We start from the raw sequence: 20,055 nt of genomic DNA, 5'->3' as shown, positions 1-20,055 counted from the left end.
CCAGGCCAGATCTAAGGTCGCCCCATCCTCCATCATCAAACTACAGTACGCAGACGACACCTGCGTCTGCGCATACTCTGAGGCCGAACTCCAAGCCATCGTCAACACCTTCACTGAGGCACAAGAGAACACGGGCCTTACACTAAACATCCATTAGACAAAGGTCCTCTACCAACCTATCCCCATCACACAACACTGCCCCCCTGTTATCAACATTCATGAAGAGGCTTTGGACAACATGGATCATTTTCCATACCTTGGGAGCCAACTGTCAACAAGGGCAGACATCAACGACTAGGTCCAACACCGCCTTCATTGTGCCAGTGCAGCCTTCGGTGGCCTGAGGAAGAGAGTGTTTGAAGACCAGGACATCAAACCTGGCACCAAGCTCATGGTCCGCAGAGCAGTGTTGATATCCGCCCTCCTATATGGCTGAGACATGGACTATGTACAGTAGGCACCTTAAAACACTGGAGATGTACCACTAATGCTGCCTCTGCAAGATCCTGCAAATCCATTGGCAGGATAGGCGCACCAACATCAGTGTCTTTGTTCAGGCCAATATCCCCAGCATCGAAGCACCGACCACGTTCGATCAGCTCTGCTGGACAGACCACATTGCCCGCATGCCTGACACGAGACTCCAAAAATAAGCGCTCTGCTCAGAGCTCCGACACAGCAAGGTGGGCAGAGGAAATGCTTCAAGGACACCCTCAAAGCCTCCTTGAAAAAATGTAACATCCCCACCGACACCTGGGACTCCCTGGCCCAAGACCACCCAAAGTGGTCCGGGAAGGCGCTGAACACCTCGAGTCTCTTCGCTGAGAGCAAGCTGAAGCCAAGGGTCCACAACGGAAGGAGCGTGTGACAACTCGGGCTCCCCACCCACCTGTTCCTTCAACCACCATTTGCCCCTCCTGTGACAGAGACTGTAGGTCCCACATTGGACTCTTCAGTCACCTGAGAACTAATTTCTAATGTGGAAGCAAGTCATCCTCGACTCCGAGGGACTGCCTATGATGATAAAATCACTGGTTAAGCACTGATTTCTGTGCGATGTGTGTTGGGAAGAAGTGCTTTAGATGGAAGAATCCTGCTGACCCAACCTAATTCTTAACAAAGCTAGGCTCACTGAACCTGCCCACATGACCGTCATTCAATCCCAGTGGAGCTGCCACTAACTCTCGTCAAGGTGCGCTAAATACAGCTTTATTTCTTCTGTTTTCCTTCCAGCTTTTCTTCTCCCCAAAGGTCCTGTAAAATAGCGTGTGCACACATCCTGGCCTTGGGCGGCCATGTGCAATCTGACGTCACCTAGCTGCTCATTTCAACACTTGAATATCCTGCTGCTCTGCCCATGTCCTTGAGCACAGCTGTGGAAATCCTCACCTATTCGCAGGGGTAACTAATATGGGGTAGCTAGAAACACCCAGCACACAGAAACAATCTCCTTCCTTGGTGTTTCTGCCTGCACTATGACCCAATGTCATGTTCCTGCCCAACACCATCCCACCCATCTCTCTCTCTCCATTGCTACTTCTATACAACCCAGCCCTCCTGTATGGCTCAGAAACATGGACTATGTACAACAGACACCTCAAGTCGCTGGAGAAATACCACCCTAAGTGGAGGAAGTGCATTCGGGAGGGCGCTGAGCACCTCGAGTCTTATTGCCGAGAGCATGCAGAAATCAAGCGCAGGCAGCAGAAAGAGCGTGCGGCAAATCAGTCCCACCCACCCCTTCCCTCAACGACTATCTGTCCCACCTGTGACAGGGACTGTGGCTCTCGTATTGGACTGTACAGCCACCTAAGAACACATGTTAAGAGTGGAAGCAAGTCTTCCTTGATTCCGAGGGACTGCCTATGATGATGATGACAACACAGTGGTCCCTACCCCGCTCCCCCTCCCTGTCAACATCACCCAAAAGATTCACCAGCAACTATAATCTCTGCAAATATACTCCACAAATGATATGAAAATATTGACTTTCTTCCCATAACCGGGTGAATCTTGTGATTGCAGAGTGTGTTGGTCAAGAATTGGGGCTGAAATGAGAGTGGTATTACAGAATTTAACTTTCTATAAAACTTGCATCTATATAAATACCATTTAACTTAATTCCATTGTTACTAAAACCCTACATTCACACAGTTCCCAACAACACCCAGAGCTGTAATTGCAAATCGTGGCCTGATCTGTGAGCATCACCATGGGAGATTCACCAGCTAGAACTCCGAGGTCTGAACCTACCTACAATGCTTGGGGACATAAGTAAACTCTTCCAGGGTCTACACATCTCACTCCGAAATCCCCGCTGCTACTCTCCAGGGGCCCTCCACTCCAAGCCAGCTCACAGCCCCACTCAGTGTTCAGAGTAACTCAGCGGAGACCAGGGATTGAAGCAGGGGTTTTCTGATATTTGTGTCCCAGTGCTAGATCACATAGTGCATTTTTACCCACTGAGATTTCAGGCAGCTTTAGTCAAAGTTTAATTTCTTGTTCAAATGACACGGATAATGTTGGAACATACTGCACTTGCAGTGTGCACCAGCCCAAGAGGAGGTACCTACATGGAGTAACCAGCTAGCCCTTTTCAGTGGTATTCCTTGTGATGAGAGTCTGTGATCACTATGTCCATTGTCTTCAATCCCTAGTGTCTGTCCATTCTCTGCTGTTTTTACTGTGGGCTACAGTCAGAGGCTGACTCATTACAGCCATGAAAAACCCAACCCAGTTCTATACTGGCTGAGTGAGTCTTGCATGTGGGTATTGTACGGTTGATGGAATCCCGCATGTAGGTACTGTATGCCTGAGGGTGTCACGCGTGTAGATTTTGTATAGAAAGCTCCTCCTCAGGACAGTGTAACGATCCAATGGGTGATTGTGTTCAAATCCAAGAAAGCCAAATGCTGGAAACGCAGCTGGCAGCAACTGAACCAACAGTCAAAGTTTGTGGGGGGGGGTGAAAGGGAGGGATTGTGACGGGGGCGGGGGGAAAGAGAGGGGTTAGGGAGAGGGGTGGGGAAAGGGGAGCCCCTCAATCTTGGAAAGGGGAAGAGAGAGGGGTTGGGCAGAGGGGTTCGGGGAAGCCCCCAATCCTGGAGAGGGCCATTCATTCCAGTCTGATATGGATTCCCTGGTGCTAGAGCTATTGGGTGAGAGAGAGTTGGAGACACAGCAGTCGTTGGTCTCTGTGTAATGTTGAGTGTTTGTTCCCTAGGAGGATACTTGTGAGGATTTTGCGGTTTCATGCACGGCCTGATGGGATGTAAGAGGTTTCAGAGTGAGGCTGGAGCTGACAGTCAGCTGGTAAGCGTGCTCACACTCTCAGTCACACTCCCCCTCATATTCTTCATTTTCATCGCCTATGGCCACTGCATGCAGAAGATGCACAACAGCCAGTAACTAGCTGCTCTCATTAACCTGATTACTCTTTGTTACTATCCAGCCTTTTAACATCCCAGATCCTCGTGTGTCTGGTGTGTTGTGTAAATGTTTTACATGTGTCCTGACCAATGTTCCTGTTAATTTATTTGGGGGGGGGCGTTGGGGAGGTGCGCGGCCCATTCAGAATACTGCGCATGCACTGTTTTTCCCAATGAAAAGCCGATGAGAAGACTCCACGGGAGGAGCTTAAAGGGAACATTGATCCTGACGGGAAATCTCAGCTCTGTGGACCCGAGGGTGAAATTATATTGAGTTTTGGCTTGCCATTGGCACAGAAAGCTGGCCGATGTTCATTTGAAAGTTGCAGCTCTCTGTAGAGAATCGTTTTCGCAGGTAATGGTACAGACACTGAATTAAACTGGGCTTCTAGACTGGACTAATTATGGAGAGCCAGTTAAGGGTAAATTGTGGTTATCGTGGGACAATGAGTGGTTAAGGTTTGGAATGCACTTCCTGATAGGGTGGTAGATACAGATTCAATAGTTGCCTTCTAAAAGGAATTGGTTAAATACTTTAAAAGAGAAATAATTGCAGGGATTATGGAGCGGTGGAGTGGAACTAACTGGATTGCTCTTTGAAAGAGCGGGTGCAGACTCGATGGGCCAAATGGCCGCCTTCTGTGCTGTACTATTCTATGATCTGTGATCATAATATGACCACTCCACAAATGATGACGCTGGTCCTAGATCCTAGGAAAGTGTTCCTTTCATTCACCTCCAGGTACTGTTCCCAGCATCTCTCTAGTTACTGTTTTCTAATCTCTTGATTTAAATTAAATAAAATGTCTGTATAGCTGACCCTAACTGACATTTTATAAATGGCCTCAGAATCCCTGGGCTGAAGAGGGGGGAAAATATAAATCGGGGCTCCTGACCCAGCGACCCCTATTGGAAAGTCAATTGGGCTGTGATGCCCCTGATAGTTGAATATCGCACATTTTGAATGGCCAGTGGTGCGAGGTGACTGAGTATAATTGGCACAGGTGGAATCTGCATTACAGTGAGTGTCGGTGCTTTAAGGAGAGGGAAGAAACTTGGAGGATGTAAACAAAACAAAGAGCAAAAAGACTTTAAAATTACTGATTAGGTTTTGGTGAATGGCTAAGTTACAATGTTAACATTCAATTATACTCTGTGTACATAGAAAGTGAAATGTTCTTTTCAAAGAATGTGGACCTAACTGTGGTACTACTGACTGCAGAAGTAGCTCATTTTCCAACTGTCTGTGCCTGTAACTAGCACATTGTCCTCCCGGCTTCCAGTAAATAGTGCGCTGTCCTACTGGACATGTGTCTGAGTGGTGCACTGTCCTACTGGAAGTGTGTCTATAAATAGTGCATTGTCCTATTGGACGTATCTCTGAGTGGTGCACTGTCCTGTGGGAAGGGTGGTCTGTGAGTGGTGCACTGTCCTGTGGGAAGGGTGGTCTGTGAGTGGTGCACTGTCCTGTGGGAAATGTGGTCTGTGAGTGGTGCACTGTCCTGTGGGAAGGGTGGTCTGTGAGTGGTGCACTATCCTGTGGGAAGGGTGGTCTGTGAATGGTGCACTGTCCTGTGGGAAGGGTGGTCTGTGAATGGTGCACTGTCCTGTGGGAAGGGTGGTCTGTGAGTGGTGCACTGTCCTGTGGGAAATGTGGTCTGTGAGTGGTGCACTGTCCTGTGGGAAGTGTGGTCTGTGAGAAGTGCACTGTCCTGTGGGAAGGGTGGTCTGTGAGTGGTGCACTGTCCTGTGGGAAGGGTGGTCTGTGAGTGGTGCACTGTCCTGTGGGAAATGTGGTCTGTGAGTGGTGCACTGTCCTGTGGGAAGTGTGGTCTGTGAGAAGTGCACTGTCCTGTGGGAAGGGTGGTCTGTGAGTGGTGCACTGTCCTGTGGGAAGTGTGGTCTGTGAGTGGTGCACTGTCCTGTGGGAAGTGTGGTCTGTGAGTGGTGCACTGTCCTGTGGGAAGTGTGGTCTGTGAGTGGTGCACTGTCCTGTGGGAAGTGTGGTCTGTGAGTGGTGCACTGTCCTGTGGGAAGTGTGGTCTGTGAGTGGTGCACTGTCCTGTGGGAAGTGTGGTCTGTGAGTGGTGCACTGTCCTGTGGGAAGTGTGGTCTGTGAGTGGTGCACTGTCCTGTGGGAAGTGTGGTCTGTGAGTGGTGCACTGTCCTATGGGAAGTGTGGTCTGTGAGTGGTGCACTGTCCTATGGGAAGTGTGGTCTGTGAGTGGTGCACTGTCCTGTGGGAAGTTTGGTCTGTGAGTGGTGCACTGTCCTGTGGGAAGTGTGGTCTGTGAGTGGTGCACTGTCCTGTGGGAAGTGTGGTCTGTGAGTGGTGCACTGTCCTGTGGGAAGGGTGGTCTGTGAGTGGTGCACTGTCCTGTGGGAAGGGTGATCTGTGAGTGGTGCACTGTCCTGTGGGAAGGGTGGTCTGTGAGTGGTGCACTGTCCTGTGGGAAGGGTGGTCTGTGAGTGGTGCACTGTCCTGTGGGAAATGTGGTCTGTGAGTGGTGCACTGTCCTGTGGGAAGGGTGGTCTGTGAATGGTGCACTGTCCTGTGGGAAGGGTGGTCTGTGAGTGGTGCACTGTCCTGTGGGAAGTGTGGTCTGTGAGAGGTGCACTGTCCTGTGGGAAATGTGGTCTGTGAGTGGTGCACTGTCCTGTGGGAAGTGTGGTCTGTGAGTGGTGCACTGTCCTGTGGGAAGTGTGGTCTGTGAGTGGTGCACTGTCCTGTGGGAAATGTGGTCTGTGAGTGGTGCACTGTCCTGTGGGAAGTGTGGTCTGTGAGAGGTGCACTGTCCTGTGGGAAGTGTGGTCTGTGAGTGGTGCACTGTCCTGTGGGAAGTGTGGTCTGTGAGAAGTGCACTGTCCTGTGGGAAGGGTGGTCTGTGAGTGGTGCACTGTCCTGTGGGAAGGGTGGTCTGTGAGTGGTGCACTGTCCTGTGGGAATGGTGGTCTGTGAGTGGTGCACTGTCCTGTGGGAAGTATGGTCTGTGAGTGGTGCACTGTCCTGTGGGAAATGTGGTCTGTGAGTGGTGCACTGTCCTGTGGGAAATGTGGTCTATGAGTGGTGCACTGTCCTGTGGGAAGTGTGGTCTGTGAGTGGTGCACTGTCCTGTGGGAAATGTGGTCTGTGAGTGGTGCACTGTCCTGTGGGAAGTGTGGTCTGTGAGAGGTGCACTGTCCTGTGGGAAGTGTGGTCTGTGAGTGGTGCACTGTCCTGTGGGAAGTGTGGTCTGTGAGAAGTGCACTGTCCTGTGGGAAGGGTGGTCTGTGAGTGGTGCACTGTCCTGTGGGAAGGGTGGTCTGTGAGTGGTGCACTGTCCTGTGGGAATGGTGGTCTGTGAGTGGTGCACTGTCCTGTGGGAATGGTGGTCTGTGAGTGGTGCACTGTCCTGTGGGAAGTATGGTCTGTGAGTGGTGCACTGTCCTGTGGGAAATGTGGTCTGTGAGTGGTGCACTGTCCTGTGGGAAATGTGGTCTGTGAGTGGTGCACTGTCCTGTGGGAAATGTGGTCTGTGAGTGGTGCACTGTCCTGTGGGAAGTGTGGTCTGTGAGTGGTGCACTGTCCTGTGGGAAATGTGGTCTGTGAGTGGTGCACTGTCCTATGGGAAGTGTAATCTGTGAGTGGTGCACTGTCCTGTGGGAAGTGTGGTCTGTGAGTGGTGCACTGTCGTGTGGGAAGGGTGGTCTGTGAGTGGTGCACTGTCGTGTGGGAAGGGTGGTCTGTGAGTGGTGCACTGTCGTGTGGGAAGTGTGGTCTGTGAGTGGTGCACTGTCCTGTGGGAAGTGTGGTCTGTGAGTGGTGCACTGTCGTGTGGGAAGTGTGGTCTGTGAGTGGTGCACTGTCCTGTGGGAAGTGTGGTCTGTGAGTGGTGCACTGTCCTGTGGGAAGTGTGGTCTGTGAGTGGTGCACTGTCGTGTGGGAAGTGTGGTCTGTGAGTGGTGCACTGTCTTGTGGGAAATGTGGTCTGTGAGTGGTGCACTGTCCTGTGGGAAGTGTGGTCTGTGAGTGGTGCACTGTCCTGTGGGAAGTGTGGTCTGTGAGTGGTGCACTGTCCTGTGGGAAGTGTGGTCTGTGAGTGGTGCACTGTCCTGTGGGAAATGTGGTCTGTGAGTGGTGCACTGTCGTGTGGGAAGTGTGGTCTGTGAGTGGTGCACTGTCCTGTGGGAAATGTGGTCTGTGAGTGGTGCACTGTCGTGTGGGAAGTGTGGTCTGTGAGTGGTGCACTGTCCTGTGGGAAGGGTGGTCTGTGAGTGGTGCACTGTCGTGTGGGAAGGGTGGTCTGTGAGTGGTGCACTGTCCTGTGGGAAGTGTGGTCTGTGAGTGGTGCACTGTCCTGTGGGAAGGGTGGTCTGTGAGTGGTGCACTGTCCTGTGGGAAGGGTGGTCTGTGAGTGGTACACTGTCCTGTGGGAAGGGTGGTCTGTGAGTGGTGCACTGTCCTGTGGGAAGGGTGGTCTGTGAGTGGTGCACTGTCCTGCCGTCTTACACCTGTCCATAGTGCCTTGTTGAACCGATGATGGGATGTATGCGCAAATTCCTACCGGTGACGCATCTGTAAATCGTGTATGATCCAACCCACACTTGTGAAAACAGGCGAAGAATGTGCTGTATCAGTGTTCATGCTGAGGTTGCCCTCGAGTCTGGGAGGCTGCAGATGGGTACCATTCTGAGTACAGGTAGAGCATCCGAAATCCGCAAACCTCAGGGGCGCTTTTCCGATGTCCAGAATCCGGAAAACCTTGCCCAAGGTGCGGCGGAAGGTCGGTGGAGGGGGCGGTGGCGGCAGGTCGGGGGTCGGCGGTTCCGGGTTCGGCGGCAGTTCCAGGTTCGGTTGGCGGGTTGGCAGCGTAGGCAGCGGTTCTGGGGTCGGCGGTTCTGGGTTCAGCAGTGTCGGCTGTGGGTAAAGGGTCGGCTGCAGGTCAGGGGTCGGCAGTTCTGGGTTCAGCTGCGTCGGCTGTAGGTCGGCAGTTCGGCAGCATCGGCTGTGGATCAGGGGTCGGCGGTTCTGGGGTCGGCTGTGGGTCAGGGGTCGGCGGATTGGCAGCGTTGGCTGTGGGTCAGGGGTCGGTGGTTTGGCTGCAGGTCAGGGTTCGGCGGCCAGGAAAAACCTGCGTTGAAGACCTGCAAAAAAGGCAAGTTAAAGTTTTTATTTTAAAATTATTTTTCAGCGATTTAGTAGGTAAGGGTTTTGTGAATTTAAATTTTTTGTTTTTTTGGAATTTTGGGTGTTTTCCCCCTCCCTAGGCCCAACTTGCATCGGTAATCGGTTTTTTAAAAATGTCTGGATTTCGGAACATTTTCCGGATTCCGGACGACCCCGCCATGGATTGGTCTGGTGTCCAGATTCCGGATGCTCAACCTATATACTTCGCATTAATAATGGTTCTGATTTTTCAGTTTCATGCCGGCCTGAATTGTGTTGTCTAAAATCCCAACTAATCATTGAGTAAACACATAAGGCCCGTGCCTGGGATTGCCATCAGCTGCTTTGTGCAGGTTGAGTGTACTGAAGAACCCGGCAGTGGAAATATTTGGCCTGATGTGCAGGACCAGTTCAGGCTCTAACATTTCTACAAAGTTTCCAGCTGCAATATATTGGTAATTTCTGAAACTCCACATGGTGAAGCTGCAAGGCGGTGCCACGTGTGACTGAAGTTTTTATTTCCATCGGTATTTCCCCGCTATTTAAAAACCTGCTCTGCGCTGACCTCTGGCATCATGTAGTATAGGGCCTAATCTGTGGGGGGCAGTGTCGGGTTAAAGACAGACCATTATTAAACCTCTGTGCAGTTAGGTTTCTTGTTTGGACAGTGCAGAGGCTGCCACCTGCAAGTTGAACATTTAAAACTTGACCTTGGCAGGGTGCTCTCCTGGGCAGCAGGACCGAGGGCCCAGCCAGCCAGTAATCACCGGGTATGGCCTGGAAGAGGCCTCAGAGCCAGTTGCAGGTACAGGGGAGGCTGCTAGCAAGCCCATCTCATACTAGTATCTGCAATCCTGACGCGCTACAGTTTATATTTAACTTCAGCTCCTGGTTTCTGTATCCAGGACATTGTCTGTAGCCCTCAGACCGGCCTCCGGCGGCCTTTTGAAACTGAAGAGTTGGAAATCCTTACATGGAATTACATAGTATTTATAGCACACAAACAGGCCATTTGGCCCAACTGCTTTATGTCGGTATTTATGCTCCACACAAACCTCCCCCATCGCCTCTTCATCTCACCCCATCAACATAACTTTCTATTCCTTTCTCCCTTATAGGTTTATCAGGCTTCCCCTTGAATGCATCTATACTATTCGCCTCAACTACTCCTTATGGTAGTGAGTTCCACATTCTAACCACTCTCTGGGTAAAGACGTTTCCCCTGAATTCCCTATTGGATTTATTAGTGACCATCTTATATTTATGATCCTTAGTTTTGGTCTCCCCCACAAGTGGAAACATCTTCTCTACAGCAACCCATCAAAACCCTTCATCATTTTAAAGCCCTCCCTCAGGTCAGCCCTCTAGGGAAAAAAAGAGCCCCAGCATGTTCAGGTCCTGTTTCAGATGGGGTGCCAGAGGGAGGGTGGCTCTATTTAGGGTTGAATGTCACCAGCCCCTTCCCCCGCTCCAGTACCAGCTGCATGGAGGGAAATCCTGACCGAATCAATGCAGTCACTTGACTCCCTCGTACCTGCTGCAAATGAGTATGACCATCGTTGGTGTGGGATGTCCACTGATGGAAAATGTGCTCCTCGCTATCACTCACACTTGTGGGGTCCATCACGAATGATACAAACTTAAACTAATAACACTCATCCTCTGGGAGACACCATTTCAAGCACTGTACAGAACCAATGCCCCTTCACTGTTTAAGCTGCATGGCACACCTTGCAGGTAGAAGTGGCAGCAAAGAATCCGCAAACAAATGCTGAGACACCCAGAATGAGGCATTCCTCACTGACCATATAGTGACACCCTGGATCAGTGTTGGACTGTGTTATATTGAACAAGCAGACTGATAGGATAAGGTTTCTTGGTCTGAGATTGTGGCTCAGTGCCGCTTTGCTAGGTGTAAGTGTGGCTTGGTACATGTGGTGGTAGCCTGAGGTGTTCCACCTCCTAGTGGACAGGCTGTAGCCCCAGCCCTGTGTCTCCACCTGGCTGATCGAGACACGGCAGTGTGGGTGGCTTTACAGACATCTCCAGCTCCTGTCGGGGATTCTGCCCTGTCCTCATTGGTCCAAATCAGAGGGAAATGCTTTTGTAATTAGAGATAATTAGACTGGAAAAACACTTCAGGAAATTCATCCTTTTTTCCCTTCCAGTCTTATCACTTCCTCTGCCCTCTTCCTCCTCTCTGCTCTCCATTGTCTTTCTCCCTCTCCTTTCCCCCATCGTTCCCTCTATCCCCACCATCTCTCTTCTCCTGCTCCTCTCTCAGATATTGACTTTTTCCTCTCTTCTGTCTGCCGATTCTCTCCTTAAGGTGTTGACCTCACTTTTTCCTCCCCCTCATCTCCCCCTCTCCCTCATTTCCTCTTCCTCTGCAGGTCTTGACTCACTCCATCCCCTCTCCTCTCTTCCCCCTCTTCCTCCCTGAAGATGTTTGTTCCTTGCCGGATGATGGTTCACTGGTACCCAACTCAAGTGGCCATTTTGTGTTGTGTCTGAGATCTAATCCTGCTCATTCAGTAGAGATCAGGGATCCCAGCAGATTGTTCCAGTTGGAACCCCACCTTGTCCTATTCAAAGCTGGTCCACGCTGAGGCTCCTTCTCTTCCACTGCCTGCCCTGTACTCTGGGTGGTGTCAGCTCCCTGCGTTACCGTGTTTTGACTCTGCATAAGACCTGACATGGTTGAGCTGAGAGCTGGTAAAACAGGTGGGTGTGAGTAATAAGCTGTCTTTGCTCTAATACTTCAGCGGCAGCTGTCAGAAGCTGTCTCTGTCCAGTGCTGCCAGGGTTGACTGGTTTTAAGAATCGTTTAGTTTCAGTCTTAATCACCTGGGACTCTCTTCTGCATGAGTTCATTCACAAAATGGCATATACTGTGCTATAGAGTTTAGCCTGTGACTGACGGTAACGATGTTTAGCTGCAGTCTCTCTTGCTCTGTGTTGCTGACCGTGTCAGTGTTGTTTGGTGGTGCTCGGCCTCTTACCCTGGATGTGAACGATTGGCTTTTTTTTACATCTTTTAATGATTTATTTGTAATAATCTGATTGTAAAACATTTTTTTCCTCTGTCCTTTCTGTGCACATCTCCCTGGGCCACCAGCTCCTGGAGCTGAGTGGCTATTTGGCCCCAGGCCTGTACCAGTGTCAGTAAACCAGCCTCTGTCTTGGGATTCTTGTCCCTCTCACTATGAGGAGGTGACTGATGTCTGAGCCTCACACAACATTGAGGTTGAAATTGGGAGCTGGCTGGAGTTCATCCAATCGCAGGCTCCTCGTCATAAAAAAAAAAATTTTGAAATAAAAAAAAAGTCATGACATTCTGACCTGCGACTTTTATCTTGCCTTGCCGTGCAAGACTGTCACTTTCATATCAGCTGGCTGAGTGAGTGTTACTGGACATCAGCTGATATTATGAGCATCGCTATCTGACTGCTCTTTGCTCCACTGTAGTGATGCTGACATTTGATTTAAAGGTCCTGGGATGTTGCTAAGATTTGATAGGAAAAAAGGAACAGGAGGAGGCCATTCAGCCCCTTGAGCCTGTTCCACCATTCAATTAGATCATGTTTGATCTGTATCTTAACCCCATCTTTTATCTTGCCTTAGTTTTGTAACCCTTAATACCCTTTGCCTAACAAAAACCTATCAATCTCAGTTTTGAAAAGATTAGTTGATTCCCAGCCTCAACTGCTTTTTGGGGAGAGAGTTCCAGATTTCCACTATCCTTTGTGTGAATAAATGCTTCTCGACATCACCCCTGAATGGCCAACCTCTATTTTAAGGTTCTGCCCCCTTATTCTGGACTCCCCTGCCAAAGGTTTAACTTGCCCTCTCTTCACAAGTATACTGGGCTCAGCTTGGTGCCACATGCAGATGTTAAATCTGCTGTCCCACTGGCCTCAACGACAGACACCAACCTGAATATTATTCTATCAAATAACCAAAGGATCAGTAGCGTTTAGGTTTCTATGAACTATCACTGAGTCTCAGCGGTTCTGGATCTGTTTAACGTACAACAGTAACACTGCCAGACATGGACTGCACACTCACTTGAGTTTTGTTGTGCTACTAACCCCAGTGCACAGTTTAATCATTAGCAACAGGTCATCAGCCAGTAACCTTACCAAAGGTTGACCTGGACCCACGCACTCCAATAGCAAGGACATGTGACAGAAGTGCCTCTGCTGGAGTGCAATCGGATCTATATCAGGTCATTAGTGCAGACCTTTGAAGATGTAAAAGGTGATTGCAAAGATTGTTCCGAGAACAGGCGATTATGCTTCTCCAGAAGTTTGTATTGGTTATTTTTACCTGTTACTTATAGTTTCTCTTCCTGTTGCTGCTTGCACTCACTCAAGGCGATCCTGAGACAATGGGGTGGGTTACTCTGTATCACGGACTCTTCCCCATCACTGGTTAGCCCGCTCCAAAGTGACTGCTGGAATTGACCTCCTTGGGTCACAGTAGGTCACTCTGGTGCTTTTTCCTCCCCCTAAAGGTGGGGTTTGTCTCCAGTTCCATCTACTGCTGCAGGCGGTGGGGGGGGGGGTGCGAGGGTTAGCTGAGTCACATCCAGGACTGTAAATTAAAGTGATTACGCTAAATTTAAACTATTCTGCTCGTTATTTCAATAGTTTTACTTTAGTGAGCCATTACAAGCATCCACTCATGAAAACTGACACTAAAAATGTTATTAATATTATATATTTAAATAAATTTTGAATTGAGGCCCAGCCCATTGTGAGGTTGAATTCTGTTGATAATCGCATCCTAATCCTGGTGCAGTTTTTGAAACATCTCACATGTAGGAATATTTCTGAATGTTACTAAAGGCTTTCTCTTTTTCTCTTTTTCTCTCCTTTCCAATCCCTTTTTAAACCCTTTGCTCCTTCCTCTGCTCCTGCAGTGTGACCAGGGCACTTGTGTTCAAGGTGTTAAGTTGTTTTTCCAGAGTGCCCCCGCCTCTCTCTTCCAGCCAGGTTTGTGTGTCCTGAATAAAACCGTGCCAGAGAAGGCAGCAGGTGCAGTGGTCTGTGCCGACGTGCCCCCTGGCTACATCAAACCTTCACACTCCCAAGGAAAAGGTACGATACAGCTGAAGTTTCCAGCACCGAGGACGGGCTCTTCCCCCAGTGCATGAGCCGTTCCCGGATCGAACCATCGGACAACTGCAGATCTTGGACATATCTAAACGTGAGCAATCAGAGACCGCATGACCCCGGGCTCTGTTCAAACAGAAAGATATTTCATTATTACTGCTTTGTGTTGGAGAGCGGTGGGAGACACCAGTACCAAAGGTCACGAGCTGCCAACTAATCTGTACCGTTCTTCGACTTGGTGACGGGAATTTCGATAGAAAGGATTTACAAATGTTCTGTAATGTCAGATGTTTGGACTGACTAATTCCTTGCTGCAGAACCATAGAAAGACACTAAATATATATGAAAGTGAATGGAGCAGGTAGGCTTTGTGTCATATGTGTTGACTAGATGATAACCTGGGATATTGGAACAGGTGCTGATTGGATTGATAATTGCGACCGTTTTATCGATCCCTCTCATTGGATGAAACGCTACCAATAATGTACTGGTTGGGTGAATAAACTTGTTTGCTGCATCATGATTGGCTGGGAAACCAGTTAATCCATTATTCATACTGATTGGATAGATAAAGCTGCCATATAAACCTATTGAGCACATCTCTCTCGATACAAAGACAGTTATCGCTCCACCCACTGGGTTGAAATGCTTTGTTCTGCATCATTTTAATAAGATATAATCAGTTAGTATCTGCACTATGGAGATTTAAAGGCACTAAATACTGCTGCAATATAAGCACAATATCACAGCGGGGTAAATGGTGCCAAGCTAAAGAGTTTATGTGCGCACCCAGTGTACCACCAATATCATCAGACACCCAACCCTTAGCTGTAACTATCTGTATGCTCACTGCTCACACTGCAGTGTCACTTCAACCTGGATCCACAGCAAATGAAAGGGAGGTTCAGGAAAGGCTGTGTATTTAGTCCACAACACTTGTATTGTGTGTAACTGGCTATGTGCCTAATCAAGGAGTTGTAAAGATTTAATCATTCAGGTCTCTTATGCACCAAAATATAACTGGTTAAGAAGTTGATTAATGTGTTCTTGATCATTCGGTTGACTAGGATTGTAGCACTTATTATCTAAATTGCTTTGCTCAATAATTCCACCATGCTGCACTCGTATATGAAAGGTGTTTGCTCTCAATCAGTGGAGCTCTGGGGAGATCAGTGTCTGTAATTGTACAACACGGCTCATTGCTTCCCAAATGTGTCTGTGTGAGGATGAGGTTGTGGTGTTTAATTGGCACCACATTCTGAACAGACAAATCTTACTCAAAATCTGTACCTTGAAAAGTACCCTCAGGCCCTGGCAGTGATCCCATCAAACTCCTCCTTCACCATCCTTCTTTGAAAACACAACTCACTGTCCGATACTCTGAGGTGGCCCCCGCACTAATACACAATGAAGAGCTATAGGAATTGCCCAGTTGAATAGCCAGCTCATTGTAGAAGCTGCATTCTAGAGGACATTTCAGTGATAATGGGATTATAGTCATATGATTTCAAGTGGCATTACATAAAATCTAAATTACTAAGCAATACAGGTGCTTCTGATTTATATTATGCGTTGCTTCAGTTGATATAAAGTGCCTTGTGCAACTGCTTTGTATATATTCCAAAATGCATCTGTTTACTATAGATTGTTCATAGTCTTCCTGTATTCAATAAATATAGGTACATTTCATGCTTCACATTGCAATGGGTTCTTGTGTGTATGTCAATAATCTCTCCCTGTTGCAGACATTTAGCAGCCTCCTTGATCTCTGTCTCACTAGAATAATGTATGAATGCTTCCTGCTAGTATTGTTCTTGGAATGGTCCCATGTCCTGAGATTTAACACTCGGATCAGAATTGGAGACTGGGTGAATCAGAATATGAATCTATCAGAAACTGAAAGAATAAAAAAAGTTCTGCATTTTTCTCTTTTCGTCTGGTCCTTCTCCTGACTGTTGTGTCCCATGTGAAATAAGTTTCAGATAGTCTCAGCTCTGATTTTAGGGAACACGAGTCCATAGATATTAATACCCTAGAATTGGACAGTTTCATGCAGAACAGAACCGAAGATGGTGGGTGTGGGAAATGGGAAAAATTCACACCTGTGTGCAGGAAGAGGTGCTCTTCTCAGGTTGGGGTTCCATAACCACAAAGGCGACCACTCATTTATTGTGCAGTTGTTGTGTGACCTCACCCAGCAAATCATGATGAATGCCCACTACCCTGGCAGCAGTCATGATGCCTTCATCCTGTGCCAGTCTGGTGTGCCAGCAATCTTCCAGGCACCACGTTAAACTCAAAGGTGGCTGCTCGAAGGCGAGGGCTATCCGCTCTGCACTTGGCTGATGACTCCTCTCAACAGCCCCACCACTTGTGGCCAGTACTTATGTAATGATCGCCATGCTGCCACCAGGAATGTCATCGAGCAGATCATTGGGCTGCTGAAGCGACAGTTCCGCTGCCTTGATTGTTTGGGAGGTGTCCTCCAGTTCTCGCTGGTGTGGGTGTCCCATTTTGTGGTGCTCTGCCGCATGCTCCACAACTTGGCCATCATGAAGGCGCAGCCCTTGCCACCAAGTGTTGTGAGACTACCTCAGAGGAGGAGGAGGAGGACGAGAGGGTAGCAAATCCCCATCACCAGCCCCTCAAGATCAGCTAGCAAGGTCATGTGCAGTGTCCCCCAGTGAAAGTCAGCAGTCTTCCACTAGCCATGCTGCAGCCACTTGGGTAGCACTGCATGACATCAGTAGGATAGGCAAAGGCACACACACAAGACAGTCAACTAAGAGAAAGGGTCAGAGTTATTACGGCACAGAAGGAGGTCATTCAGCCCAGCAAGTCCATACTGGTTCTCTGTAAAGCAATCAAGTCAGTCCCATTCCCCCGCTCTATCCCCATAGCCATCCAAGTTTATTTGCCTCAAGTGCCTATTTAATTTCCTTTTGAAATCATTGATCGTCTCCGCTTCCACTGCCCTCGTTGGCAGCATGTTCCAGGTCATTTCTTCGATGTTTTTATAGGAGAAACGAACATTTTTACAACTGCACAAGATTATGATAAAATGAGAGAACACTGAATCCAGGAGGGAAAAGTACTTGCGTAAAAAAGTTCTTCCTCACATCCCTCCTCTATCTCTTGCCCAAAACCTTAAACCTATGTCCCACTAGTCCTTGTACCATCAGCTAATGGGAACAGCCTTTCTCTGTCTGCCTTATCCAAATCCATCATGATCTTGTACACCTTTATCAAATCTCCCCTCAACCTCTTTTACTCCAAGGAGAACAACCCCAACTTCTCCAACTGAACCTTGTAGCTAAAATCCTTCATCCGTGGAACCAGTCTGGTAAATCTCCTCTGAACCCTCTCAAGGACCTTCACATCCTTCCTAAAGTGTGGTGACCAGAACTGAACGCAATGCTCTAGTTGTGGCCTAATCAGAACTTTATAATTTAGCATAACTTCCTTGCTTTTGTACTCAATACCTCTATTTATGAAGCCCAATATCCCATATGCTTTGCAAACTACTCTCTCAATATGTCCTGCCACCTTCAAAGATCTATGAACATGAACCCCCAGGTCCCTCTTTCCCTGCACACTCTTTAGACCTGTGCCATTAAGTCTATATTGCCTCTCCTTATCCCTTCTGTCAAAATGCATCACCTTACACTTCTCTGAATTAAATTCCATCTGCCACTTGTCTACCCATTCTGCTAGCTTATCTATGTTCTGTTGCAGTCGATTGATATCCTCACTGTTTTCCACACCTCCAAGTTTGGTACAAGCAACTCTTGATTATCCGTACACTGATCTAATGGAGAACCTGCTGCAATGGCACTTTTGAAAACTGTCGTACATGTGAATATCTCGATCAGCTCAAGTGTCAATTACACATAAATTGACTCAGGCGTGCACTCCTTTCTCACTTCGCAATTAACACAGGCAGTAAATAATTGTTTCACACGTGAAAATCTCGATCACTTCAACTAGCAAGCACACACAAATTGAAGCAGGCATGGACTTCTTTCTCACTTTGCAACTGTCACATGCATTGAAAGCAGTTCAAGCAGTTAAAATGTCTTGTGGAGGCACTAAAAGGAAACGAAAGGTATTGTACATCCAGCAGAATTTAGAAATTATAAAGAAGTATGAAGCTGGCAGAAGTGTGCGTAACTTGATGGAGGAATACGAAGTTCGATCATCAACAATTTACAAATATCAAGAAGCAAAAGACAGATCTTGAAGGATTCATCGATGCTTCTGAATCGCCCGTGAAGGTAATGGCCCGCAAGAATTTGCGAAAGCCGAAGCTAATGGTTTGCTTTGAAGTGGTCTGAAGGTGTGGCAATTTCAGGGCCAATGATCATAGCAAAGGCCAAGGACTTCAAGGTGAGAATGAATCCAGATGAAGAGTGCATTTTCTCAGAGGGGTGGCTCACATGATATCATAGCAAATTTTGAAATATTACTCTCTCTTCCAATATCCAAGTCATTTATATACATCAAAAAAAGCAGTGGTCCTAGCACTGACTCTTTGGGAACACCACTATCTATCATCCTCCAGTCTGAAAATCAACCATTTACCACAACGTGTTTTCTGTCCTTAGCCAATTTCTTATCCAAGCTGACATTGACCTTCCCATTCCATAAGCCTCAATTTTGTTAACCAGCCTTTGTGGTACTTTGTCAAACGCTTTCTTAAAATCTGTATAGACAATATCCACTGCATTCCCTTCATCAATCTTCTCTCTTACTTCATCCACATATTCAATTAGATTAGTCAACCACTGCCCTTTACAAATCCGTGCTGGCTCTCCTTAATTAACTTAAACCTGTTTAAGTGCCTGTTAATTTTTTCCCTGATTATTGTTTCGAAAACCTTAACCTCCACTGATGTTAAACTGACCGGCCTGTAGTTACCAGAATTGTCCTTGCATCCTTTCTTGAATAAGGGTGTCACATTCGCCACTTTCCAATCCTCTGGCATCTCCTCTGCATCCAGGGAAGATTGGAAGATTATGGCAAGCCCTTCTGCTATCTCCATACCCACTTCCCTTAGCAACCTGGGATGCAAGCCATTCAAACCAGGCAACTTAGCTACTCTAAGCATATCCAGCCTTTCCAGTATATCCTGCCAATCAACTTTCACCCCATCCATTACCTCTACCATCTCCGCTTCTACCGATATTTTGTCAGCAGCCTCTTCCTTAGTAAACACCGGTACAAAGTACTCATTAAGTATTCTAGACTTGCACTGCGCCTCTAGGCATGTCTCAACTTTGTCCTAATAGGCCTCACCCCGTCTCTTCGACTGGCATGTAAATAATAAGCAGGTAGTAAGATTTTTCGGTTCCCTTTTATGTTAACTGCCATTCTATTCTCATATTCTCTCTCTGCCAGTCAATTTCCTCTTCAATTCCCCTCTCAACTTAGTGTATTTGACCTGGTTCTCACTTGAAGAATTCACCTGACATGCATCATACACCTCTTTTTTGTTTCATCATATTCTCTATCTCCCTCGTCATCCAAGGAGCCCTGGCTTTTGTTCCCTTATCCTTCCCTCTTGTTGGAATGTATCTAGCCTGTACTTGAAGCATCTGCTCAAAGATCATCCATTGTTCCTATTGTGTTCTGAACACAGATGAGACTGCACACAGGGAGGTTAAAGCAACAGTGACCTCAGTCTTTAATAAGACACTCCAGAGTGAGGAACAGGCCTTAGGGGCCAGCTTATATACAGTGCTCCCAAGGGATGCTGGGATCCCTTGGGACTTCAGGGGATGAGCTCCCTGATGGCGGAACATGGATGTGCATACTTTACAGATACACAACATCACTCCCCACCAAAGTCAAAGTGAAAACTATTTACAAGGTGAGGCGGTCGGGAGCCTTTCTTTCCCTGGTGGACCGCCTCGGTACAAATGTCTGTTCTGGTGTGTTGGCTGTGCCCTTGCTGGGCTGGCGTGTTGTTGGCCCTGCAGGGCTGCAAGGTGAGCCTGGCCTTGCTGGGCTGTTGGGCGTGATGGGTCCGATTTCCTGGTCCGGCGTGGTGCCGTTGATCCTTTGGGTGTGTGTTGTGGGCTCGAAAAAGGTGGTGTCTGCTGTGGGTTGTTCAGGGCAGTCTGTGAACCGCAGCCTCGTTTGGTCCAGGTGCTTTCTGCAAATTTGTCCATTGTCTAGTTTGACGACAAACACCCTATTCCCTTCTTTAGCTATCACCGTGCCCGCGATCCACTTGGGACCATGTCCATAGTTTAGCACATACACAGGGGCATTCAGATCAATTTCCCGTGACACATTGGCGCGACCATCGTTTACATTTTGTTGCTGCCGCCTGCTCTCGACCTGATCATGCAGGTTGGGGTGA

General features: G+C 48.1%; 1 protein-coding gene across 1 annotated transcript in view; it reads left to right on the top strand.

Moving 5' to 3' along the window:
* LOC139279793 (palmitoyltransferase ZDHHC18-like) overlaps positions 1-15,617 on the top strand; it is a 38,782-nt gene extending 23,165 nt beyond the window's left edge. The window contains exon 9 of the mRNA XM_070899017.1: positions 13,499-15,617. Within this exon, the coding sequence (XP_070755118.1) occupies positions 13,499-13,732 (234 nt within the window). The 3' untranslated portion in view covers positions 13,733-15,617. The remainder of the gene's footprint in view (positions 1-13,498) is intronic.
* Positions 15,618-20,055: the final 4,438 nt, after the last annotated feature.

The sequence above is a fragment of the Pristiophorus japonicus genome, chromosome 14, assembly GCF_044704955.1.
Source record: "Pristiophorus japonicus isolate sPriJap1 chromosome 14, sPriJap1.hap1, whole genome shotgun sequence".
NCBI lineage: Eukaryota > Metazoa > Chordata > Chondrichthyes > Pristiophoridae > Pristiophorus > Pristiophorus japonicus.
This window is presented reverse-complemented; position numbering and strand designations above follow the sequence as displayed.